A 26850-nucleotide genomic window follows, 5' to 3' on the forward strand; every position below is an offset into this window, starting at 1 on the left:
ATGAAATTTAAAAATTTCGAGCTGGGTACTTTCCCTGTGACATAAACATCAAATGTTACTTTCATAGAAATCCTACATTGAATATTTACTGTTGATGTATACGAGTTTGCGTCGTGAATAGTGTGAAAGTTTACATTTACGCCGATTTATTTACAATAACACCATGGCAGAACAAACAGACATTCCCGTATGCACGCTGTTTCAAGAAACTGCAGCCGATTTAAATGTAAATGCTGGAGATTTCTTGCAGGATTGCAAACCGATTGACGATTCTACAGAAAAGTCCAAAATTTCAAAAGAAGAGAAACAAAGTCCAGGTGTTTGTAATTTATTTCAAGATGATGCGTCAGACGTAGATCTATTCTCAAGTTTGGCGATCACAGATCAAAGTTTTGTGGCAGAACCTTCTGCAAGAAGTGATGCAACAGAGGCTAGTGTTGAAAATATGGATCAAAATGAGAAGAACTCTGGTATAGAGGATAAACATACAGTTATGGATGCAAATAATTGTGAAGAAAGTCCAGAGCAAAATGATACCATGGCTTCAATATTGATTAACGACTCATTTGAAAATATTTCTAATATTTCGTTTGACCAATCTCATACAGAACCAGAGGTAGAAACTAACTTGATAACAACAACAGACCAAATTTCTCAGAGTTCCCTTGAAAATGATGTGAAAACTGAAGCCAGCAACACCGCCGTGGTAGGACAAGATCAAAATAACTTAATAACAACAACGGACCAAATTCAACCAACTTTCCTCGAAAATGATGAGAAAACCGAAGCCAGCAACACCGCTGTTATGAAACAAGACGAAAACAAAAATATGGATTTTGAAAACAAAGAAAAACCAGAAGTATCAACTGTACAAGCTGTTAGTACCAATGAAAAACCAGCAGAACCTGCCAGGATTGAATCTACAGAACAAACAACTTCTGATGTAAACACCACACTCGCAAGTGCTTTGTTTTCAAACTTAGATTACTCAAGTCCATTTGATCGCATCAGAAAACCATCGGGTAAAAATGCAACAGTGTTATTGAAATTAAATGTTACTTACTTTTATTACATGGTGTTATAAAAAGGTTTTCTGTTTCATACACCTCGTGCCAGTTTTTTAACTAGTTTCCCCTTTTTTTGAAAAATATGTCTTGATATAACCGTATGTCATTGTGCAAAACATCTGGTTTCACACATCTTGTAAAGAAATGCTTTAAACACAGTTGTCGCCCTTCCCTCCCTTTTTTTTATAAATTCTGGAATACACACTTGCTAAAAATATCCCCCCTGCAGAAGATGCATTCACAAGTGCGTTGACCAACAGTGAAGCGGATCGTAGACGAGATGCATGGATTCCATCGGACTCCACATCAGCGGTCCTCTCTGCCATCTTTACATCACAGAAGCGGATCAAACTGGAACCAACTCACTTGACAAGACCGGGACTCGCAACCAGTGAATCTTTAGGTAAAACTTGTTTTTAATATTGTAGTATAAAAAGGGGGCACAATATGTTTTCAGGCTGAATAAAGTTGTGCATTTCTAAGTTACTTACGCATACTGTAGGTCAATTTAAAAACAATTAAATCTTTGGGTAAAAATGTGTTTTAGGTTTATAGCATAGTAGAATGGGGTAAGATGGAGACTTTCATTCTTTTTTTTCTTAACCCATTTACTGACAAATGTCCTTTACTTGACCAGGTGATCCAATCAAAGCAGTTTTAGCTCGGCATGGAGCAACAGACATCGCAAACCAGAGGCAACGTAACACAGCAGATTCTGTGTCACAAGATAAAGGAGGGTTAATGGAGTTGGTGGTAATTATTTGACTGTTTTCCTTCATAATTTTAATAGTTTATTGCAAATGCTGGATCAGGCTCCTGTTGCTATTATTGTGGGTCCCTAATCATTTATCAGCCATTGGTAAATTAAAATGGTCACCAATGGGTTGTCCAAATGTCCACGATACAGAAACAATAACAACAACACAACATATTACACTATAGAACACCTGTGTTATCAGTTTATCACGACTGTTGCTGCCCTCCACGCTGGTATAAATAAATGTCATTTATTCAAAAAATGCAAGTGAGATGTGATAGTGATTAAAACACAATACAAAATACTGGTGCAGTGTGTTGTCACAGCAAGTGGTGTACTTATCAATTTACATAATCTTTAACGGCTCATCTGGTATGAAAAACATAGTGTATTTCTAATGTTTCCTCTGCCATTCGACAAGACTTTCTTCAAATCCATTTATATTAAACCTGGTAGCAGAAGTAACAGAATATTTATTAATTTACAATGAACTTATCAGCTATACATGATAAAATCCGCCAAAAATAATCACCCACAAAGTTACATACATGGTAACTCGTAAGCTGGCACGAGGTGTATGAAACAGAACACCTATGTTATAACTTATAACGACTGTCGGGTCACGGGAGAATACCTTACTTTTATTCATTTATTCTACTTTTCCTGGATATCCTTTCATTCAGACAAGTGGTGATCTACGAGCAGCTGTTGATTTGTGTGGAAAGATTCTCACGGATCTTGGCCAAGGATTTGGACATGCAACCCAACCAAGTGAAAATTCACCAGTTTCTTTACAGGTAGATATGTTACTGTCTTGATCTGTCAATTTTTCGCCATTGGTGACCAAAATTTCGTCATTTTTTCCATATCTTCATTAAGAATTTAATAATGCAAGATATATCATTACTATGACCACCTATAAAGGATTTTAAATTGTTCGTTTGCAAAATAATAAATTCCGAAATATCCATAAAACATAGTTGTTGAATATACCCCTATATAATATACATATTATTTATTCATCATATAAAAATATCTACCAATCGATATATCTTTTGTTATTTACAGTGGTGGCATGCAAGGCTTAGCTTATTAATAAGATTAAAGTTATACGAGTTGGCGGAAACTGAAATCAACCAGTTTGGAGATTTTGACAAAGCTGATCTTTATTTTGGTTTCTACCCTGATTTATATCCAGGTCAGTAATATTGTGAAGTGTTTAGTAAGTATATCTGTTTTATTCTAGTGGGGGGTTGTATATATATGTCTTTACATTGAATAAACGAATGTAACTTATTTATCATCACACTGTGAAAAACAACAGTCGTCATAACATGGGTGTTTTGTCTTGTGCCATCTTAGTAGTTGCCATGTGTTTAACTTTGTGGGTGAATTCCTTGAATGTTCTTCGTTTACTACCAAATGGGACAGAAAAATAGAATAAAAAGGTTTCCCATCTTCCCCCACCCCACTATATATCTTACCAGTGTTTTCTCTTTAAGTTTCCATGTTTAAAACAATCAAATTTTCCAGGTAGAAGAGGTAGTATGGTTCCCTTCTCCATGCGTGTTCTGCATGCACAGTTTCCTCTGCATAATAATAAACCAGATGAAGCACTCGGACGATTGTATGCATTACAAGATACTTGTGAAAAGGTAAGTGTTTTAATAAATTATAACTATAAGGTATTACGGACTGAAACTTAAACGAATGAGAGTTAAAAAGAAATTCTATATTTAAGCTGGTATATAGAAAAAAATAAACAAAAAGTACCAAAATACTCCATTTTTCTTCTTTTATTACAAAATTTTAAAACAAATACAATCTGTAGAATTATTGACACGTAACTAAAATACCTGCTGTGTTATGGGGTAATGGTTTAAAACAAAACTCTCTTCTTAAATTTCCTTTTTCTTTTTTCTCTCACATTGCCAGATCCTGCATCACCTTAACTGTGGAAAGAAAGAAGATGGACTAGTTGGTGAATTGAAATGTGAAGATAAAGAAGCTTCTATTAGGTTGTGGAAGGAAAGAAGCAAGAGTCTGTTCTACTGCATAGGTATTGTGTATTGTTTGTGTATTTGTATTCTATATACATATATATATGGGTGAGGTCCTGGAATTAAAATTTGAGCAAGATTCGGCCATTACCCGAACACCAAAAATTGGTTTAAATTAGTCTTTAGGACAGCCCAAAATTTAAATGCTTTTATAGAATTGACGTGCCCATCTATCATTTAAAACATGTTTTAACGCAAGTTTTACCGTTTATATTTACTTGTATTCACATATTTACACCCCCACAGGCAATGCATTATTACAAAACAGAGAGTATGAAGCAGCTATTAAAACCTATGATCACATCCTTACTACAAATGGAGGGTGAGTGTTTTACCATTAACCTAAATGTAATGAAACAAAAAAAGACAGTTTGTTGTAATAAGAATATTAATTTATTTTATGAAAATTTCCTTTTAACCCAGTGGTCCTTTATTGGTAATCTAAATTATCAGCCATACCATTAAAAAAAGATAATTGCTACCAAAATAAACCCTCTAAATAACCAATCACAAAGTTACGCTTGTGGTAACTTGGAGGATACACGAGGTGTATGAAACTTAAATCTGCATTAAAACGACTGTTATTTCCGCCACACGAAAAATAAACAAGTTACATTCATTTAATATAACATACCTTCAATTTTCCAGTGATGCCGTTTACCTTCAAAGTGGTATAGGCCGTGCCTTGCTTCAACTTGGTAGCATCAAATCTGCGCAACACAGGTTCACAAAAGCAGAACAAGCAGCGAATGATGATCCAAAGTATAAACCCCAACTCCTAATGAACAGGTAAATCGTTATTCTGTTACTTTTGCTACCAGAAATAATGTAAACAAACTTTCAACGGCTGATCTGGTATGAAAATAACTTGTGTATTTTTAACTTTTTGCCTGCCATTCAGCAAGATTTCATTATGAAATGAAACATATCAAAAATACACTATGTTTTACCAGATGAGCCGATATTGAAAAAGTGTGCAAATTTGTTATAGGTAATAAAACATGTTGTGTTTTATACTTTTATACTTATTTTTTTTCTTCGAAGAGCTTTTCTGTACCTTGGTGCAAGCAATTGGAAAGAAGCTCTCGTTCAATTTAATGAAGTGCTAAAATTGGACCCTCAAAATCTTGAGGTAATTGCTTTAAACATATTTGACTGTTGTATGGCATCACGCATCACGGTAAGACCCGGGATTGGGGGTAAAAATGCTGGTTAAAAACGCAAATTTATATCATTCTGGCCAAACACATCGGTGGCCTGGGATTTAGTTCAGAGTATATAATGTTTGTTAGAAATTTGTATCATTCTGGCAAAAAATACTAAAATTTTATCCTAAATGAAAAAAAACTCGTTTAAATTTATGTTTACAACTAAAACCGTTTTTACATTTAATTGAAAAAAAGTGAAAAACATATTTACATTTAATTAAAAGAAAGTGGTCCCTTCACCTAACATAATAAAAGTAAAAAGGAAGTAGAGTAAAAAATGTTGATTGGAAATTTGTATTATTCTGGCAAAACAGACTAGTGAACCTGGGATTTATGTCGAAGTAAAAAATACTGGGTAAAATTTTTATTATTTTGGCGAAAACTTTTTTGTTACAGGCTCTTAACAACAAGTCCGTGTGTTTGTTGTATTTATGTCGATTGAGAGATGCGATTACTTCGCTCGAAACTGCTGTGTGGATGCAGAGTAAAGAGAATGCAAAAGATTTTGTTAAAGTAAGTAGTTTATTTATACTTAGGATTCTCAACAGAAAACCAGGTCCTTAAAATAACTTTTATAGTAAAAGAAAATTTTAGTAAAAACAGTTAGGAAACGGTAAAAGCCAATCAAGGGCAAAATTAATTTTTTTTTATAAGTTTATAACATAATAAAAAAGGTGTTATAATTCAAAAATAATAATTTATAAAATGGTGTTTAAATTTTTTAAATCATAAAACGGTGTCAAGTTCAAAAATTATGAAATTGGTATTTAAATTTTTATAATTTATAATATGTTATTAAAATACATAAATTGTCAAAATTCATAGATTATTTTAAATTTCTCCACAGAATCAATTACCGTTTGAAGGAGCGCTTTCCAACCTTGTTACTCTATATGAGTTAGAATCATCACGTTTTATGTCAAAGAAACAATCGTTATTACACCATATCGCCAATATTTCTGGTGATGGGTTTGACGTGACATGTCTCAAAATGTGAACACGATTATTATATGTTATGTGCAATGTTGTGATGATATATTGATAATAACAGGGTGGGGAAAGAAGGGACACCTTCTGACTCTATTTTCTAGTCCCATTTGGTGGTAAATAAAAAATATTCAAAAATAATATAAAAACGTACCCTCACGACTCCTATAGACCGTTGTTAATTGTTTAAAACACGGTCAGGAAATTTAGATATTATGTGCTAAAGGTGTCCTATCTTACCCCACAGCATTATATAATGATAATAAACACTGAAAACACTGAAGAAGATGGTAAAAGTTATCGCATAAATTTAGTGAACAGATGATGTAGTAGTGTTTATGAATTGAATGCATAACTTATGTCAGTTGAGGTAGTTTAATTACGACTTGCACAGAAAAGTAATAAAGTCTATTCTCTATGGGTAAGGTCCACTTTTTTAATAGTGGGACTATTTTCCCTTCAGATATAAGAAGACTACTTCTATTGTATGTGGGTGAGGTCCTACAGTATGGCACGCCATGGGTCCTTGAATTCAGACCAGGGTTTGCTCATTACCTAAAGAGTCTGCCACTTAGACAAATGATTAAAAATCTTTACTTTAAACAAAATTCTCACTATGATGAATGAATGAATGAATGTAACTTACTTTATCCTCGCGTGGCCGGAAAACGACAGTCGTTATAACACGGGTGTGCACCTCGCGCCAGCTTACGAGTTACCAAGTATGTTACTTTGTGGATGATTATTTTTTGGGGATTTTTTTCTCATTTTTATGTATGGCTGATAATTTGGACAACCCATTAGTGACCACTGGGTTGGAGCAATTGCCGTTAAGTGTCTTGCTCAAGGACACATACGCCCACAATGGTAGCAGCGACGAGCCTTGAATCCATTACCTCTGGGTTAGAGGCAGGCGCGCTAACCACTACGCCACGGCGCCGGATGATCCTTCACTAAAGCTGTTTAAATGTGAACCTTGGTGGTTGGGAAGGCGTTGACACAAGTAGAAAGTTAATCTTCATAGGTTTGTAATGATATTCAACCTTGTAGCGGCTTAAAACAGATATGAGCAAGTACTTCATTTCTTGCAAGGCAAATTTACGACCTGGACAAGCTCTTGTTCCATGTCCAAATGAACCAGCCATTGCAAATCTTTTAATAAATATAAAAACACGTTATCTTTGTGTGGTGGAGAAACAACAGTAGTTATAAAACGGGTGTTTCATACCATACACCTCATGCCAGCTTACGAGTTACTATGTATGTTATTTTTGGGGAAAAGGCGTGATCGCAACACCTAGCAGACAAACAAGTCATTTATGTTTAATTAAGTTAAACTTTTAATATAAACAAAAGTGTACGGTAAGACATGGCCTGTACGATTAATGTACCCACAACAGTACATCATACCTCATCCTGTCTTTTGCTTTATTGTCAACCTGGATCCATCGTTCCGGTTTAAACGAGTTTGGGTCATCAAAATATTCCTCACTGCAGTTGTTTATAATGTTGGAAGTCATTGTTACAACTGTGCCTAAAATCAAGAAATGTTATTGGCATTTTAACAACAGTTGTTTTGTCGCAATATTCTGTCTTATAGTTTAAAATATATTTCAATTCGTAATTGTAGAAACCTATTTCATTTATTTTCTCCTAATTAAATGTAAATATGTTTTAAACTGTAAACATGTTTCAACAACTTGCGAGTTAACAATACGAAAAAATGTATAGAAACACAAACTTTTGGATAAAACAATAGTTACCTCACCTGCAGGAATTTTATATCCAGATAAAACAATATCTTTAGAATATCTTCTGTTTGTTCCAATAGAAAATGGGAGCAGCCTTTGTGATTCCAACATACATGCGTGTAAGTAACTCATTCTCATTAAATCCTGAATTAAAAAGTTTAATTTTAAATAAGTAAGTTTATATTGCAACGCTCAACACCTAAATCTTATACAGTGCGATTTTTACCAGAAGAACCAAAACAACTCAAAAGATTGGATTACCTTAACTTTTTACACCTGTTCTTAGTAAATAAATGAATGACAGCCTCAACGTCTATTGTGTCTGAATTGCTCAAAATTTGTGAGTAAAAACCAAAATATATGGGGAAAAATACTTTTGGAAATTCGGAACCTTTCTGATTAACCCCTCAGCATAAAACCGTCAGCATAAATTGTAATTGTTCATTAAAAAAATACACTTTCAGTACTGGTTGTGATTGTTTATCAAAGCAATACATTGCTATATATTTACCTTTCCATCAGTTTTTCCTGTTTTTAAAGCTTCAAGTATTTCCTTTCTTAATATTTCTTGCTTGTCAGGATTGATTGAAAGCAAGTAAAGCACAAACACAGCTGAATTACTAGTTGTATCCACACCACCAGATAAAAGGTCTATAATTAACACTTCTATCTCACTGGAACAAATATATTGGGTTTTAATATTCAGGTTATTAATCTTTCATCTGGTTTAAAATGTAGGCTAGTGTATTTCTGACGTTTTATCTGCTACTTCTGACGTTTTATCTGCTATCAGGGAGTGTATTTCTGACGTTTTATCTGCTATCAGGGAAAGTAACCCAATAATACACGCAAGTAAAAACAACAAAGACAAGGGAATAAAAATGATAAAGGAAATGCTACAACTATACACTGTAAGTTACAGGGTCGTTGCTGCTAACAATGTGGGCATATGTGTTTTTAACTTGAATATTAGCATGTAAGGATAAGACAAGCTACATGCATTCATTTAAATGAGACAAACTTACTTTTTTGTAAGATTTGATGTTTCAAACAAATTGTAAAGATCAATCAGCTTTTGATCAACTGGAAATTCAGTAAATGCTTTGATTTGTTGTCTTCTTATAGCATGAAGTTGTTCTATTTGTACTTTATTAAATTTCTGCAAAAGAAGATAATACCAAGACAACATTATAAATATGTAAGTTATCATTTACTTATACTTGTATGGTAGGGCAACATAAAGGGTTATAACTTATAACATCTCAGTACACAACATATGCAATACTGACTTATGTACATTTATTTTTAATGAAAGCTTAAGAGGATTTTTGTAAAACTAAATGAAATTTATATATTAAATAAAAACAAAGAGACTATATTAAAAATATTAAATAAAAACAAAAAGGGCTATATTAAAAAGGATAAAACACAATAAATATAAAAAGAACTTTACCTTCATAAGTTTTGTGTTGTAAAACTTCCACAGTGGGGCGCTAAAGATACCTTTCATTATCAATTCAAATTTCTTCCTGTTTGTATCGATGATAATGTTTAAATCATCATCAACTGACTTGTCAAAGACACCTGAAGTTATAATAATAATAATAATATAACTATAATATAACTTTCAGTTGTCCTTTCAAATATGGTAGCGAAGATTGAAAAATTTTAAAACAAAAATTAGGATCCAAAATGATTATAGAAATAAAGTAAGCACAAAAAAACAAAAAATAATTTAAACTCATAAGATTAGTCGCAAATCATTTTTAAATTATAGCGACACAAATTAAACATATTTTCCTGATTTAATACCAACCTAGCCGAACACCAAAACAGAACACTGCAGTACTTTCAATAGCCCATTTTTGTAGTAAATCTTGAAAGTGAGGTACCTGAGGTAAAACAACATAACTTTAACACAAATGAATGAATAAATACCTGAATGAAATTTACTTTATCCTCGCCTGGAGGGAAAACGACAGTTGTTATAACACGGGTGTTCTCTTTCATACACCCCTTAGTGACTACTGGGTAAAAGCAATTGTCGTTAAGTGTCTTGCCAAGGACACATAAACCCACAATGGTAGCAACGAAATATTCAAAGGAAAACACTTAAATATAGAATGTGAAAACTATGCATTCTGTATCAAAATTTATTGCGAAAACATATTTTGACACACTGATACAATAATCTTAATCTGACCTCATTATTTTCGTCTAAGTTTTGACCGATATAATCCACAAATTCTTCTGCCACCTCATGCTGTTGTTTGGAGTGTGACCAAACTATGGAGTTTTTTAAGAAGTGCTGATTCACCACTTTGCGTAGCTGTTATAAAAACCAATCAATATAACTTTTTTAAAGTAACTTTGTGGGTGTGTTTTTTATGTATGGCTGACTATTTATACTTTATACAACCCATTAGTCACCACCGAGTTGGAGCAATTGCTGATAAGTGTCTTGCCCAAGAACACATACTTTCACAATCGTAGCAGCGACGAGCTTTAAACCCATAACCGGGTTAGATACATGTGAGGTAACCGGTGTTCACAACCACACGTGACTTACCTTGTACCAATCTTCTCCTACATCAAATGGAAGTCCAATTGACCATCCAAGTAGTTTTCGTGCCGACACAACAAATTCAACGGGTTCCCTGTGTGATATTTTCTCCTCGGATCTCAACAGAACTTCATTATCATCAGGTAAAGTACTGAAGACTTGTGGCTTTGAGAAAGCTATGGGAGTTTATACTTTATTAAAAAGTTAGCATTACTAATTTCTTTTACATCATCATTTTGATTATTTTTGATAATTTTGAAATACAAGCCTAAAGTTTAAAAGTTAAAACACAGATGTCTTATATCATACACCTTGTGCAACTTGTTAACTAACCAAGTATGATCTTGTTATGCATTTAGAAATCTTTTACCAGAACATCTGTGTTATATCGACTGTCAGTTTGCGGCCAAGCAAGGATAAAGAAAGTCTCAGTATACCTGGAAAAACATATTCCTTATAAATGGGTCCCAGTAACTGGTGCCTCCCTATAAAATGTGAAGCCAAATTTGTTTTATCAAATTTTTTCAAGAAGGTGTAATCGAGCAATGTTCCAATGAAAGGAAGTCCCTTGGGTTCCGGCATATATTTCAAACTCTTTGGTTCAATTTGTGTATTTTCTGTGAAATTAAATTTGGTGTTAAAATAATTGATTTGCGAGTGCAAAAGCCCTGCTTTTTAACTGACGCTCTTCCCACACTTTTATCTATAGCATGTTTAAATAACCATTGTTTTGCTGTTGATTCCCTTCTCTTTGTTCTTTAAATAATATAATCTTTACTATCGTGTTTGAAGAAAAAAATAAAAATAATGCTATGCTGTATGGGTCATACTACAAACTTTGGTGCATCATATATAGACATATTGTTAGGTAATCTGCCTAACCAACTAGTATTAGTATTCCTATATAACTGACACCTTGTATTACATATAAATAACAGAGTGTTCTGTGGGGTAAGATGGAACACAGCATCTAAATCAAGAGTGTTCTGTGGGGTAAGATGGAACACAGCATCTAAATCTCATATTGCCTAAACCTGTTTTTGACAATTAACAACTCTCTTTTAGGGTTGCACAGCCACAGTTGCTGTTTTAAAATTCTGTAAATATTTCTTATTTACTACCAAACAGGTCGAAAAATACGAATAAAAACCTGTCCCATCTTACCCCACGCTACTGTATGTAGAGTATACCGAATATAGGTATGACAATACTCTTGTCTACACTGTACGTTACGCACAGACACGCTCTCCTATTTAGTCTTCGGTTTTTACATGCTCACATAAAATAATAAAATATACTATATAATAATAAAAAATAACTAAAACGCGACTTACCGATAGTTGTTGTATCCAAAGTAGTCGTGACGACGGTTGAAGAAACATCTTTTCGTGCACAAACATAGCGAGCAGCCATCAAAACCGCATCGTGACGTTGAAATTGGTTTAGTCTTTTTCTCAACAACATTTTAATGTTATTTTTATTCTAACAAAACTGCATACAACTTTGTTATTAAAATCACTTAGTTTAAAAGCGAATAAGAGTGTATTTTTACCCTTATCGAACTGTTAGACAAGAATTACGCAGAATATTTTATCAAATGCGTTAACTAGAGAAATGTGCCAGCATTTAACGACAATTCTATCTGCGGCGTCATGGCATTTATTTCTTCACCGCTGCTGCACGAATTCAATTGATCATGTTGCTTATGGCATAATGTAATACTTCGTGATATAATTGCAACGTAACATGGTCAGGAAATGGTCTGGACGCTTGTGTCATGGAATTGGTATACGTGACGTGACGTGACGTGACGTGACGTGACGTGACGTTTATCTTGATCAGTTGAATGTAGGAACGAATGTCACGGCCAAAATTGACTGTCAAAGCTAAATATAGCCAATGCATTTTTGACGCGTTCGTTTTACCGGGGAAAGTGGCTTATGTAAGCAAGAACTCGTTTAACTGGTTTTTCATGTTTATAGGCTACATGGTTTGTAACCGCGTAACCCCAATGCTTAAATAAAAACTACTGAACTGCATTAACAATTCTACATTTGTAAATCATGTATTAAAAACACACCACGAATGCGCTTAAAAGTGAAGCTGCAATTGGTTAACACATATTTATAAACACGCAGTCATTATATTTGTATTAACATGTTGCGTTTTACATTAGATTGATTTGTCGACTGTTAAATTATACTCGTCTGTTCTACACGCATTCATACGTTATCTTGCTAACTGTAAATGGCAAACGCCGCCACACAATCAACATTTCGCGCAAATAGTGCTGGTTCACTATAAATGGAAATATCAATCTGTCAATCTCAACACAAAAAGGAAACTGCGGTAAAATCTGACTCGCGGCAAAACGACTTGCAGTTTCACATTTAATAAACCATGGTAGTATAGAGACGATTAAATACAAGGAGAAAAGTTAAGCTCTTACCCGTGAGTTTCGCTTTTTTTGCACAAACCAAACATAATAAACTTACTCCTAAAATAGGCCTGGCATAAACACAATGACCTTGTTACAATAATTGAGATTAATAGGAACAATACAAATGTTAGGCGGCCGCTACATAGCCAAGTTGTTGCCATTAAACGCGTGCCAATAAGCGTTGGTAACGATGAGCTCATGAAATACAGCTGCTTCCTCCGGCATGTAATTGTATCTTAAAGGGGCATGCCACGAAAAATCAAAATATGTCTATTGATAAAAATGCTTAAGTGTTATACAAAGGTTACAAGGAGGTTTCAAAATACGAAACAGGTACTTATGTGTTGGTAACGAGGAGCATCTGCAGTATATTAATTGTATATATATATATATAGTACGGTGGAGAAAGATGGACACCTTTCTTCCAGAGACCGTTGTAAATTGTTTAAACTTGATCGGGATATTTGGATATTATGTGGTATAAGTTAAGACGTTACTAGTTTGTAAAGTAATTTATTTTTACAAAAATTCTACAATTGCTACTGATTTACACACAATACATTGTGCAATAAGAAAAGAACCATTGGAGAAAACGTTCAAAAGCACGCACATTTTGTACTTTCTATAAAATTTTAATGCATAGCTTTTTAAATTAAACAGTTAGGTTGCTGAAATTTATTGTATAAATGGGGAAAAACGGTTCGAATATATGAGATATACTGCACATAACTTAACATGCATGGCTAATTAAACACAGTTAAGTTAATGAAAACCTAAAATGAAGAAAGGGGGAAATAAACAAAATGATTTTATATAAATACAGCACCAGTAATTGGTTCATAATTAAATCTATATGAAGAAAATAATTTGAAAATTGGATAATTATGTAAGGTAGAAAAAATTAACAAAAGTTTAAGACAGCGGGATTAAAAAATGAAAAGTTAGAAAAGTATATTGTTTTCAGAAACATGAGGAATATGTAATAGTAGTTGCACTATAGGAGGTATTTAAAACTGAAACTTTATTTCTTTTCTGTTTTATTAAAAAGCTTGTTCTAACAACTGTTATACTACCGCTACTACTTTTACCGTTACTGAAAACTTTTTTGTTCTTCGTTATCGTGACCGAAACAAAATAAATTTCATTCAAAATAAAAATTAAATAACAGATACTGAAGAATTATTACAAGGGAATAAAAGTGAACTGAGGTTCTTCAGATGGCACAGTTACCAATCTGAAATGTGGTTTAATTGGTTTGTGGTGATATTCCACTTTATATCGACTGAGTAAACTGATGAGAAGATAATGAACTTCTTGCATCGCAAATTTACGACCTGGACACGCTCTGGCGCCCATGCCAAATGAACCAATCATAGCAAACCTTGGAAAAACAACCAATCAGAGCTACAGAATTATAATTGTAATAAATTCTGCGAATCTGTCCCTGATCTGGTGCTCATAAAGTTGGACCATTCTTGTGTAAAGAATACAGTAAGGATCTGGTAGTAGGAAAATGTAACGTATAATAAAAGACATATATTTACCCTAAATTCATTGTTTGTATTTCCTATTTAAATAACAGCCTTGATACTTCAGCTTCCCCGAAAAAAACAAACAAAAAAATGACATGAATATTAGTTTACTTTGATTTGTGTTTCCTTTCCAACCATCGCTCAGGTAAGAAACTTTCTGGTTGGTCGAAATATTCAGAATTTTTATGATGCGCTACATTGGAAAGAAGTAACAGTCTTGTACCTGTAAAGTAAAAGAATCACATTAAAAAAATGAATAAATTTATTTTTGCTAGTTTGTTAGGCAAGGACAGTCTTTATAACACGGCTGTTCTGTTTCATACACCTTGTGCCCGCTAACGAGTTACCACGTATGTAACTTTGAGTATGAATACTTTTTATTTATGGTTGACAATTTGGACAACCCATTAGTGACCGCTAGGTTAGAGCAACTACACATTACCTAAGGACATAACGCTGATTAAAATAAAAACATCAAACTAATTTCAACTTCATAAAAAAATGATATAATTTGATTTTAACCTGCTGGTACATTGTATCCCGATAAAACAACATCCACGGGCAATCGTCTTGAAGTTCCAGGAGTTAACGGAAACATACGCTGAGCTTCAAGCGCACAAGCATGAAGATATTTCATTCTTTGGAGTGACTGAAAAAAAAGCAATTGATTTGCTTTGATTGCTATTTATCTATCTTTATAGTAACTTATTTGATCTTTATCTACCCATATTATCCCATGCCACCATTGTTTAAAAAAAGATAAAGGATCAATTGCTACAGAATTGATCCGGACTGTTATTTTCTTACGAGAATTGTCTAACTTCATAAGCACTAGATCAGTGTTAAATTCCAAAACTTTTTCACAAAATAGTAAAAAAATCAGTAAAATAGTTTTTTTACCTTTCCATCCACTTTTCCAGATTGTAGAGCAGTTTTAATTTCTTCCCTTAATATTTCCTGCTTGTCAGGATTGACAGCCATGATATAAAGCATGAAAGCTGCTGCATTTGAAGTGGTGTCCACCCCTCCACCAAGCATATCTGACACAAGAATGTCAACCTCCCTGAAAAAGGAAATTTATTTTTTGACAAACCAGATGTGATTTTTTTTATATTTTTTTAAACTTTATGCTCGCTTGTGGGTTACCTCGTGTAACTTTATAGTATAATGTTTTTCATTTTTTAACTGACATCCTTTTCTACATTTTTTATAAATAGCGTGTTTTAACTAAATTTGCTGTTAATTTCTTTTTCTTCCTTCTTTAAATAACATCTTCTTCTACTTCTTCGTTATCGTTTTTAAGATATCAAAAAACTATGCTATTATTTTACATTACCCTTGTGGTAAATCTTTTTTTGTCATCAATTTTTCCAACTTGGTCAGTTTCTCAGGATCTTTTTCTTTGATTCTCTTCAATATAATATCTCTCTGTTTCTTAATTGCTGCAACCTGAGCGGCTTGACATTGTTTCAATGCCTACAAAAAATTTGAATATTGTAAAAAAATTGTAAACGTGAATGATTATATAATAGAAAAAGTTGGTTTATAATAAAACATACGGATTTTAGTCAATACGTACACTGTACCCATATATATGTCTCCTAATAACTTTGTGGTTTTTCCCTTTTTGGGGGTCTATTTTCTTGTAGTTTGACGATTTGGACAACCTATTAATGGCCACTGAATTCGAGCAGTGACTGTTACATAATACCTTGACAGTAAATCAAGAACAAAGATCAGTATTTGAAGAAAAGTCTAAACAAATAAATTACAGAAAAAACTGCAAAACATGATTAAATCTCAAGAACAAACTTTTAAAAAACTCACTCTTATTTGTTTTGTTTCAAAATATTTCCAAAATGGAGGTGCAACAGTGAGTTCTGCCATCAGTTGGAACATAAGGTTACTGTTGTCGACGATTTCTTGAAGGTGTTCTTCAACCTCTCCAGTAAACATACCTTTTTAGATAAATCAAAAAGAAAATTTCAATACAGTGCAAATATATACATGTTACATACATGTTACATACATTGTGGGTGTAATTGGACAAGACTCGGCAATCGCTCCAAACCAGTTGTCACTAATAGGTAGTATAAGTTATCAGCAATACATAAGGAAAACATTTTAAAAAAATCGCCTCCGAAAAATAATTCTCCACATAGTTACATACTTAGTAACTCGCAAGCTGGCGCGAGGTGTATAAACAGAACACCCGTGTTATAATGACGTCGTTTTCTGTCACATGAGGATTAAGCAAGTTACATTCATTCATTTAAGTAATATAAATTACCGAATCTTGTGTCCAAACTAAACACTCCAGCCCCCTCTAGTGCCCATTTGTTTAAAGCGAGAGCAAAGTTGGGAACCTAAGATATCTCTAATGTTATATAAATAAAACTGTTTCATGGTAAATGCTTTCTAAACTACATCTGTTAAACTAATTTAATAGGCTTATATATACAAGTGTATTTTAATAATTCTCTGATTCTTTTTTTCTCATTTTCTTTGTTAAGGGAATTTGATCTTTGGTTTGGCAATTACTTGTTAAAATGTTTTAACTTATAAGCAAGGTGATATTTTAACCAACAATTTTTCACACCTGCCTGTAAACTGTACCGCGTAAATTAAAATCCAAATATAAATATTCTTACTTCATTATTTGAATCCAAACTACGACTTATATAATCAACAAAATCTTCTGATACTTCATGAATGTCTTTGGAGTACGACCAAACAGAAGAGTTGGTGAGAAAATGCTCATTTACAATTCTGCGCAGCTAAACAAAAATATTCCAAATGTTATTATATTAAAGTAATAATAAAAGCCAACTGCTTATTTATGAAAATCTGTATATATATTATATATATGTATAACATTTTTCTCTTAAAAAGATCTTCCAAAACAACTTACTGTAAATAATGACTGGTTGGTTTTAATGCCAAATATTTGTTTTAATGCGGTCGTCAATAAATAAATATTCTTCTAAAAACCAATCAATTTACAAAAAGACAAATTATTTATATTTAATTTAAACTAAAACGAATAAAATAGGAATGCATGAGTGTTTCGAATTACTTGAAATTAAAAATTGTTGAAAAGGTTAAAAAGTGTGAAAGCAACATACACCAACTAATAACTTACCTGATACCATTCTTCTCCTTGTATATTGACCAGACCACTCGGAACTCCAATTCTTTCTCTTACTACTTTTAGAAATTCAATTGGATCTCTATTAGCCAATCTGCTTTCCAATCTGAATAATTTCTCGTTATCTTGTGGTGAGAAACAATGAACAGTTGGTTCCGATAAGCCTGGTTTGTTTTAATAAATATTATGATTTTGATTAGAAAAGGATAAGAACTAGGCAACTTTTATTAACGGGAATCTAAATTTGAGTGTTGTTAGAAATGCTTAAAGGTGGGAAATGCATTGATTGTCCAATAACTCATAAGCGGACACAAGGTGTATGAAATATAAAACCTGTGGAGTAATAACTGTCCTTGCCCCGCCACGCAAAAATAAATAAGTTACATTCATTCATATATAAACACAAAGGTTATGACAGCATTTACCCTTTTGCATACAAAAAGTTTTTCCAGTCTTGCTAAGAATACCTGGGATTATTGTTTCCTTATATATCGGACCCAGTTCATCAAATCTGGCTTTAAACAGATTGCTCAAGTTAGCAACATTAAATCCACGGAACTTTGTGTAGTCTAAAAACGTGCCAAGAATTGGAAGGCTTTTTGGTTGAGGGATTTCGGAAAAATCCTTTACTGCAGTTTCTTTGCTTTGAACTGAATAAAAAAAGTTGTTTGGTTATAAAAATATAAATAAACTTTTTATATCTCCTTAAAAACGATAGTGCAGATCATGTTATTTAAAGAAGGAAGAGAAGGGAATCAACAGCAAAACAACAGTCGTTGAAACATGGTATGAATAAAAAGTCAGTTAATGTTAAATGGAAACATGTCTGTTAATGAATATGTAAGAGCACAGTGATTATCCAAAACATACTGTCCTTGTATATATTACAAACAGTGTTCATAAAATAGGTCAAAAATTGAGATAGATATCCAATTACCTTGTGCATGTTGAAGCCTAACATTGGAGATAACTTTAAAATAATCAAAACTTCTTTTTCTTGAAGCTTTTTGCAAGCAACTCCGCATTTTAAAAACTCAAAACGAAAAAAAAAATCTTTCCTAGACTCTAGATAAAGAACAAACAAATGAATGTAACTTGCTTTGTTCTTGGTGGCGAAAAGAGACAGTAGTCATGACATGGGTGTTCTATTTCATACACCCTATGTCAGCTTACAAGTTACCATGTATGTTACTTTGTTGGTGGTCATAAATTGAGATTTTATTTTAACAACAATCAACAGGTATATACAAATATGGTTAGTTGGTACTAAACTATGGAAATACAAATATAGGAGTTTGCATGCATCTGAAAAAAATGAAGAAAACTCCGGTATTTCTGCTACCAGGCATAATGTAAAAAATGTTTGGGGGCTCATCTGGTATAAATAATACACAACGCCTTTTATACACTACAAAAAACGCTTATTCACTAAGTTTTTTACACCAGATAGGCTGCTAAATAAAAACCAAGAATATTAAAAAAAAACACTTCAAAACTTGTATAGTAGTAAAAAAATATGCAATAATGTTGGCAACCTGATTTGAACATAAAGTTTAAAAGATTAACTTTATACCGGTAAAAATCTATAGGTAGTTTGGTGTAAAAATACAAATATTAGTAAAAAGGTACTTCTGCAGAGGTAATTACAACATTAACAGAATAAAGGTATTGAAAAACACATATTAGTGATACATGGTTAAAGCTAAGTTGTTCTATACAAAATCAATAAAAATGTTACATCTAACGATTTTTGCATTGATTAATTTTTTGTGATTTTACATTCACATTTATACAAGGCAAAACATGTATAGCAATTTTTGCATTGATTAAAAGGTACAGCAATTTGCATTGATTAAAGGTATAGCAATTTTTGCATTGATTAAAGGTATAGCAATTTTTGCATTGATTAAAAGGTATAACAACTTTGCATTGAATAAAACTCACTGTAAAATGTATAAAATATCTTACGTTGAAGAAGATTAAATTAATGTAACAATACATAAAGGGAAAAAACAACATTTTATTAAATATTTTCATCAAGTTGTCCCAGCATGTGAGGATAAATAAGACCCAAAATGTTACAAAGTTCAGACCAGTATATAGGGGTCAGGATAATACCTAACGGAAAAAAATCAAGTCCAGCAAGTTGTATGATATAAGAGATATATATTTCGCCTAAATGGCATTGACAGTCCATTATTTAAAAAGCATCTTGTGAATTTATAAGAAAAGACAGACAATGCTATTTTTTGTAAATATGTATTCTAAATCAAAATTATTCCAGAGTCTCTAAGTTAAATAAGATCAAAGGGTGGATAGTTTTTATGATAGGGGAATAAAAGTGAACTGAGGTTTTTCAGATGGCACAGTTAGCAATCTGAAATGTGGTTTAATTGGTTTGTGGTGATATTCCACTTTATATCGACTGAGTAAACTGATGAGAAGATAATGAACTTCCTGCATCGCAAATTTACGACCTGGACAAGCTCGAACACCTCTGCCAAAGGCACCAGTCGTAGCAAACCTAAAGTTACATAAACGAATAAAAATTATTTTGTCTCTTCGGTCACAATCAAAGTTTACAAAAGCGAAAAGACGGGTAGGACCGGTAAAACAACAGTTGTTAAAACACGCTTATTAATAAAAATAGAAATAAACCTGTTGTGGATAAAAGACGTAACCTTTACACTCCACTGGCACCATAGTACTGTGGGGGAAGATGGGACACCGTTAGCACATAACAACCAAATATCCTGATCGTGTTTTAAACAATTAACAACGGACCAGGAGAGTCGTGAGGATACGATTTGATAATTCTTTGAATGTTCTTTGTTTACTACCAAATGGGACGAGAAAATAGAATGAAAAGGTGTCCCATCTCCCCCCCCCCCGTACCATGCAATGTAAAAAAATAAACAACATTCGATTAGGAAATATTAAAGTTCTAATCAGAAGAAAAGTTTGTGCAAAAACACAACCCGTACAATGGGGGTAAAACATATTCAATACATACTTTGATTCAGAATTTCCTCTTTCAAGCCACCTTTCAGGTAAGAAAGTTTCGGGGTCTTTAAAATATTTTGCATCTTTATTATTTACTACATTCCCTGTCAGTAGTATGCGGGTGCCTGGGCAAAAAATGTTGGAAAAATAAATAATTATAAGAAATTATGTTATACAATATATGACACAAGAATTATATGTATGTCTAGAAATGGCTGAAGCTGACCAATTTTTCTGAATACTGGGTCCTACCAAATGAAAATATATGCTCAATGCTTAATGCTGGATTCTTTGTTTTACATATGGTAGGGTGGGGGAAAATGGGACACATTTATGTTCTATTTTCTCTTCCCATTTGGTAGTAAACAAAGAACATTAAAAGAATTATAAAACCGTATCTTTACAGTGTCCATAGACCGTTGTTAATTGTTTAAAACGCGATTAGGATATTCAGAATGTGCTAAAGTTTTCCTATTTTCCCCATAGTACTTAATACATTATAAATAAATTACTCATTGTTCCTAAAATAGTTTGACATTACATGTTCGATACCAAATTATATAACTTATGTCACGTACACGCATCATGTGATGTTTTAAGACTATTAAAAGATGCAACTTATCCTTGGGAATGTAATCTATCAACTTGAGATGAATGAATGAAGCTCGTTTATGTTCACATGGCAACATAGGTGTTATGTTTCAAGCACCTCGTGTCTGATTACATGGTACCATGTATACAGCTGTGCTGGTGATTGTATTTTATTATATATGGCCGAGATTTCTGTATGACTGGCAATTTGAATCAAACCTGGCATCAAGTAAGGGTTACAGTGCAAGGGTTCCGACTTCTGACCACTAAGCCATGGTGTCAGTTTATTCAGATAAAATAACCAATATATTATGTATCTGTATAACAAAAATCACAACTTCCGAAAAGGTATAGGGGGCTGTACACGGTATCCGGAATTCGTCCGTTTTATCTGTTTTGTCCGGATTTCGCTGCCGCATGCGTAATTGGACACGGGTTTGCATACAACTTCACAAGCGAATTTACACGCCGGATCCTGTGTGCCGCCACCTATATCAGTTATAATACATAACATATTAGCAGACCTGCTGGTACATTGTATCCACATACTTCTATATCCTTTTCAAACATTCTGGCTACTCCGAACGAAAATGGGAAGAGGCGCTGAGTTTCTTGCACACAAGCGTGGAGATATTTCATTGTTTGTACGGACTGTTAGGAATAGTTAAAAACATAAGTTTAAACAGTCCTTCAAATAACTAATATACTTTGATGGGTAAACCAAAGTTGAAAAACATAAAAGACTTAGTTATCTGCTACAGATTAAAATGACGCACTCGCTGCTACCATTGTGGGCATACGTGTCTTTGGGCATAACACTTAACGACAATTGCTCCAACCCAATGGTCACTAATGTGTTGTACCCACAAAGTTACATACAACTTGTAGACGGGCACGAGGTGTATGAAACAGAACACCCATGTTATAATGACTGTCGTGAACCGCAAGGCGAGCGCGGATAAAAGTTATATTTGAAACTTAAATAATTAACTGCTTTACCCTGCCATCCACTTTCCCAGATTGTAGAGCAGTTTTAATTTCTTCCCTTAATATTTCCTGCTTGTCAGGATTGACAGCCATGATATAAAGCATGAAAGCTGCTGCATTTGAAGTGGTGTCCACCCCTCCACCAAGCATATCTGATACAAGTGAAGCAATCTCTCTGTAGCAAACATAAGGTAATCTTTTAGGCGCTTATGAGTGTTCAAGATACAACTATCAGGTAATACAGGAGTTCTAAAACTTGTGCCACAAACCTTAGGGGTTGCTGAGATTATAGCCCACCAACTGTACACAAAGTACATGTGTTAGATAAAACATAACAACTTTTAGAAAACGATTTTTTTAGAAATTGATAGCAAAGATTATTATTTAAAAAGCTTAATTAAACATCAATTGTTAAAACACGCTATGGATAAAAAGTATGGAAAAATGGTTAGTTAAAAAGAGTGGCTATTTAACAAGTTATATTAAATAGAAAACCAAGTAAGAAAGCTTACTCTTCATTAAGGTCGCTGTTTTCAAGCACAGTTTTTAACTTTGTCTTTGATCCTGGAGTCTTCTCCTTCATTTGGTTCATTATTTTCACTCTCTGTTTCTGTATTGCTTCACTTTGTTTCTTTACAACTGAGGTGAGAGCCTAAACAAAAGGGTTGCAACTGACAGTAAGACAGAAAAATCCCTTTTTTTTAAGTTTTTTCTTTTTTTTTGTTATGTGAAGTAGTTTCAGTTATACCAAAAGCTTAAATCCTAAACTGACAGCAGGACAGAAAAATACTTTTTTTTATAATTTTTTTTTTCGCATTTTTTATTTAGGTGCAGTATTTTCACACATACCCTTACAATGGTAGCAGCTTTGAGCTTTGAACCCATTCCCTTTGAAATAAAGGCAAACATGATAACCACTTTGCTAAGGCTTACATTCTGTTACTTCTGCTACCAGGCATCGTATAAATATTATATTAGTGGCTCATCTGGTATAAAAACGTAGTGTATATTCAACGTTTCGTCTGCCATACGGCGAGACTTCATCGGGGAATGAGAAAAGAAACTAACATACCTTCATTTTTCTTGTGGTGATGTATTTGTAGAACGGTGGTTTTAGAAATAGATCCGTCATTAAAGTAAAGCTTTCAATCACTTGATCCATGATTACTTTTAAGTTATCGTCCAGTTGACCAGAAAAATTACCTGCGTGTAAAATAATATATAATAATTTTACAATAATATTTTCCAAAAAAAACAACCTAGAAATACCAGATACCTACACATTTTTGTTGTTGTAATAATTACTGTATCTTTGGGATCCAGTCTTTATAGCATAAAAACATAACTTATACAGACACAATAAATATATCTGATAAATGATCAGATTTCAACTTTAAAAAACAAGTTAAAACTTAAACTATATATTTTTTAACAACAATTAGAGTATTTTTAATAAAAAAATATGTATTATATGTATATAAAGGTCCTAGTTATATCTTTATTATTAATTCAAATTAGAAAGTAAAACAATAAAATTAAATTACCGAATCTTGTGTCCAAACAAAACACTCCAGCACCCTCCAGTGCCCATTTGTTTAAAGCGAGAGCAAAATTTGGAAACTGCAACAGGTATGAGAAATTTATATTGTTGGTATATAACCATAACCTCATGACTCTCATAGACCGTTGTTAATTGTTTAAAACTTGATCGGGATACTTGGATAATATGTGCTAAAGGTCTTCCTATCTTCGCCCCCCTACTAATGGATTGGGACCTGGAGCCAAGCTTAGTTTAGTTGCCTAATGACGATATTAAAAAAAACAACGGGTTGCATTTGACCTTACCTCATTATTTTCATCCAAGTTATCAGCGATATAATCCACAAAATCATCACAAACTTCATGTAAAGCACTTGAGTAAGACCACACTGATGCATTCGACAGCAAATACCTGTTCGCCACTTTTCGGAACTAAATGTTACGTTACTTTTAATAATTATTTAATATAAATATGTTACACCCTATGCACTAATAAAACTGGAGCCAAATTTATCTTAAATCCCTATAGTTGACAAGGAATCAAGGACCTCACCCATAAAAAATAGAAATAAAATATTGCCAAGTTTAGCATGTTCAACTGTAATACTTAAAGCTACAGGCTACAGGATATAAGCTAGAATCTGTTATAGCTATTCTGCAACTGCAAACATTAAATTAAATTTAAAACATACCAGAAAACAAATTATCATAATATTGACAGACCACACACTTGCCAATTGAGTATGTGTGCAGCTGTCGAAACAGAATGTGTCCTTGAAAACCTTATAAATGAATGTAACTTGCTTTATCCTCGGGAGACCGGAAAACAGCTTATAAGTTACCATGAATGTAACTTTTTGAGTGATTGTTTTTTTTGGATTTTTTATTCTTCGTATTTATGTATGGCTGACAATTTGGACAATGAATTAATGAACACTGGATTGAAGCAATTGTGTTAAATATAGTACCCAAAGACACATATGCCTAAGCTGTGTCACAGCGCCGGACCTAAAACTAACAGGTAATGGGTTAAAGGCTTGTCCCAAGTCGTCCCTGCTACCATTGTGGGCGTGTATGTCTTTGAGCAAGATAGTTAACGGCAATTACCCAGTGGTCACCAATGGGTTGTATTAATGGTCAGTCATACATTATAACAAATATATCCACACCTTAAACCACTCTTCCCAGCTTGGATCCAACAAACCAGAACTCACTCCTGCATTTTCTCTAGCGATCTGAATAAAATCTAAAGGTCCACGGTTGGAATATTTATCCTCAAGTCTAAACATTGCTTTGTTGGCCTCAACAGATGAACAGAATACATCATAGCTTGTCAGCCCTGTAAATTAAGTTGGCTTCATTGTAAATCTATTGCAATGTCAAATATATTGGTACCAGTATGGCAGTATACATGCAACAATCATAGTAACATAATACACATGTGTTGTTGTGTATATTATATATGGTGTTAATGAAAAATTTTCCCTCCATTGTTTGACTGCTAAATGTAAAACTAGTCTTTATAACCACTGACTAGCAACCTATAACACTTTCCACCAGCCTAATCCGGGGCCCAAAAATACATACCAGGGGTGGTATACTCGGCTACCGACTAAACCAGTCGGTCTCGGTAACTATTGGTTACCGCGTTTTTTTAGTCGGCCGACTAAAATTTAGTCGGTGGTTTTTCACATTTAGTCGGCCGACTAAGTTTCTGTGCATTACTCATTACAGAAGTTAGTCGGTCAAAATCGGCCGACCAAAATTTTAGTCGGGCGACTAAAAAAGCAAAATCAAATTTAGGCGGCGACTAGTTTAGTCGGTAGCCGAGTATGCCATCCCAGTTGCTATTACTAACAGACCAGGCCAACGTTTTTCACCTGGTAGGACATTTTCTTTAAAGATTGGTCCATATTTTTTGTGTCGCTTCTGGTAATGTGAATACAGCTCTTCAGTTTTGAAGCCGCGTAACGCAGTGTAATCCAAGAACGTCCCAAAAAGACCTTTTGGCTCGGGAATGTCAGAAAATGGTTTTGCTTTTGCTGCGTTGATGTTGCTGGCTGTTTTTGCTTTTTAAAGCAAGTAATTAGTCATGAAAATTATATGCAATTTGCTGTTAAAAAATTAATATGAACCAGAAAGTAGACGTTTCACAGTAAAGTCCAAGCAAATTTTTTAACATGATAATAATATCTTTATTTGTCTCTTCGATAACGGTAGCAAATATTTAGAAATATTTAAAACTAGATTTAGAAGTATTTAAAATTTAAAACAAAAAAATGTTAATTCCTAGAAGTTTGCAAAAAATGTAAAAGTATTATTCCTTATTCATAATATACGTCATACGATATACGTATTGCATTGGATTTGTATGGTGATACATATGCCACTAAAACGAAAGTAAAAGGTTCACTACAGAAGCAGCAGATTTTTTTGCGGCAATCCAAGTTAAACAAAAAAATCGCATAATTCACAAGTTGCTTAATTTACCTTCTATGTGTTGCCGTCTATTTGAAGTAACTGCATTTTGGTAGAAATTGGTGAAAAATCCACGTTTTTGCCATTTACGAATCATTTTAATTTAGACCAGAATAAACCAATAAACACCATTTACAGACGCAACTTTTGTTCCATAACAAGAGTGACTGACTCAGCAGAATTGCCTTTTTCGTTTTTTTATTCGTCAGTGAGGTTACTAGGCCATTCGTCAGAGCGCGTTCCGTTTCTGTCCTTACGAACCAAATATTTGACATGGTAGGAAGGGGATAGATGGGACTCGTTTTAATTTCATTTTCGCGTTTCATTTGGTAGTAAACAAAGAACATTTAAAGTATTATGAAACCGCATTCTCACGACTCTCACAGACCGTGGTTTAAATTTAAAACACGATCAGAATATTTAGATATTAGGTGCTAAAGGTTTCCCGTCTTCCCCACCCTATACTATAACTATATCCCGGGAAGATCATGTAACTTATTTAAAATGAAACCACAGTGAATGTCATGACGCTAAACTCATAACATGCGTGTAAATTATTGACCGCATCTGTAGCCTTGATGGCCATGTGCAGTAGTTCTGGATAAATACATCTGACCTATATGCCGTTTATTACGTGTATATCACAGTGAAATATAGGATTCTGCAAAACTATATAGCTCAGTCGATCATTCAATGTAACTTGTTTTATCTTTGCGTGGCCGAAAACCGACAATCGTTA

General features: G+C 33.4%; 4 protein-coding genes across 6 annotated transcripts; 1 reads left to right on the forward strand and 3 right to left on the reverse strand.

Annotated features, from left to right (window-relative positions):
- The first annotated feature begins 59 nt into the window (after positions 1-59).
- LOC149734303 (trafficking protein particle complex subunit 12-like) lies at positions 60-6365 on the forward strand. The gene is made up of 12 exons (XM_089881840.1): positions 60-1022; positions 1297-1470; positions 1705-1820; positions 2508-2621; positions 2893-3022; positions 3358-3479; positions 3760-3883; positions 4131-4206; positions 4533-4673; positions 4929-5016; positions 5489-5605; positions 5940-6365. Exons 1-12 carry the CDS (start codon positions 164-166, stop codon positions 6087-6089), a joined length of 2211 nt encoding a protein of 736 aa, XP_089737966.1. The 5' UTR covers positions 60-163; the 3' UTR covers positions 6090-6365.
- Positions 6366-6856: 491 nt separating this feature from the next.
- On the reverse strand, positions 6857-11897 carry LOC149734304 (cytochrome P450 10-like). Its single transcript, XM_089881850.1, has 11 exons — positions 11728-11897; positions 10831-11010; positions 10400-10569; positions 10034-10159; positions 9647-9722; positions 9284-9414; positions 8856-8989; positions 8342-8504; positions 7848-7974; positions 7490-7613; positions 6857-7231 (listed from the first exon to the last, which is right to left on the reverse strand). The coding sequence occupies exons 1-11, from the start codon at positions 11855-11857 to the stop codon at positions 7033-7035; spliced, it is 1560 nt and encodes a 519-aa protein (XP_089737976.1). The 5' UTR covers positions 11858-11897; the 3' UTR covers positions 6857-7032.
- Positions 11898-12765: 868 nt separating this feature from the next.
- LOC149734305 (cytochrome P450 10-like) lies at positions 12766-18577 on the reverse strand. Its single transcript, XM_089881856.1, has 11 exons — positions 18451-18577; positions 17981-18163; positions 17508-17677; positions 17017-17142; positions 16656-16731; positions 16193-16323; positions 15702-15841; positions 15266-15428; positions 14888-15014; positions 14477-14588; positions 12766-14214 (listed from the first exon to the last, which is right to left on the reverse strand). Exons 1-11 carry the CDS (start codon positions 18536-18538, stop codon positions 14016-14018), a joined length of 1515 nt encoding a protein of 504 aa, XP_089737982.1. The 5' UTR covers positions 18539-18577; the 3' UTR covers positions 12766-14015.
- LOC149734306 (cytochrome P450 10-like) lies at positions 18578-26552 on the reverse strand. 3 transcript variants are annotated; one of them, XM_089881853.1, is made up of 11 exons: positions 26124-26545; positions 25514-25702; positions 24803-24972; positions 23940-24065; positions 23639-23714; positions 23167-23297; positions 22607-22746; positions 22107-22269; positions 21632-21758; positions 20527-20641; positions 18578-20037 (listed from the first exon to the last, which is right to left on the reverse strand). In XM_089881853.1, exons 1-11 carry the CDS (start codon positions 26206-26208, stop codon positions 19836-19838), a joined length of 1524 nt encoding a protein of 507 aa, XP_089737979.1. In that variant the 5' UTR covers positions 26209-26545; the 3' UTR covers positions 18578-19835. The 3 variants fall into 3 exon arrangements, with proteins under 3 accessions (XP_089737979.1, XP_089737980.1, XP_089737981.1); XM_089881854.1 differs by lacking the exon at positions 25514-25702 and having other exon boundaries at positions 26124-26549; XM_089881855.1 differs by lacking the exons at positions 18578-20037; positions 20527-20641 and adding an exon at positions 21374-21596 and having other exon boundaries at positions 21657-21758; positions 26124-26552.
- Positions 26553-26850: the final 298 nt, after the last annotated feature.

This window comes from Ciona robusta, chromosome 7, assembly GCF_009617815.1.
Source record: "Ciona robusta chromosome 7, ASM961781v2".
Taxonomy (NCBI): Eukaryota; Metazoa; Chordata; class Ascidiacea; order Phlebobranchia; family Cionidae; genus Ciona; species Ciona robusta.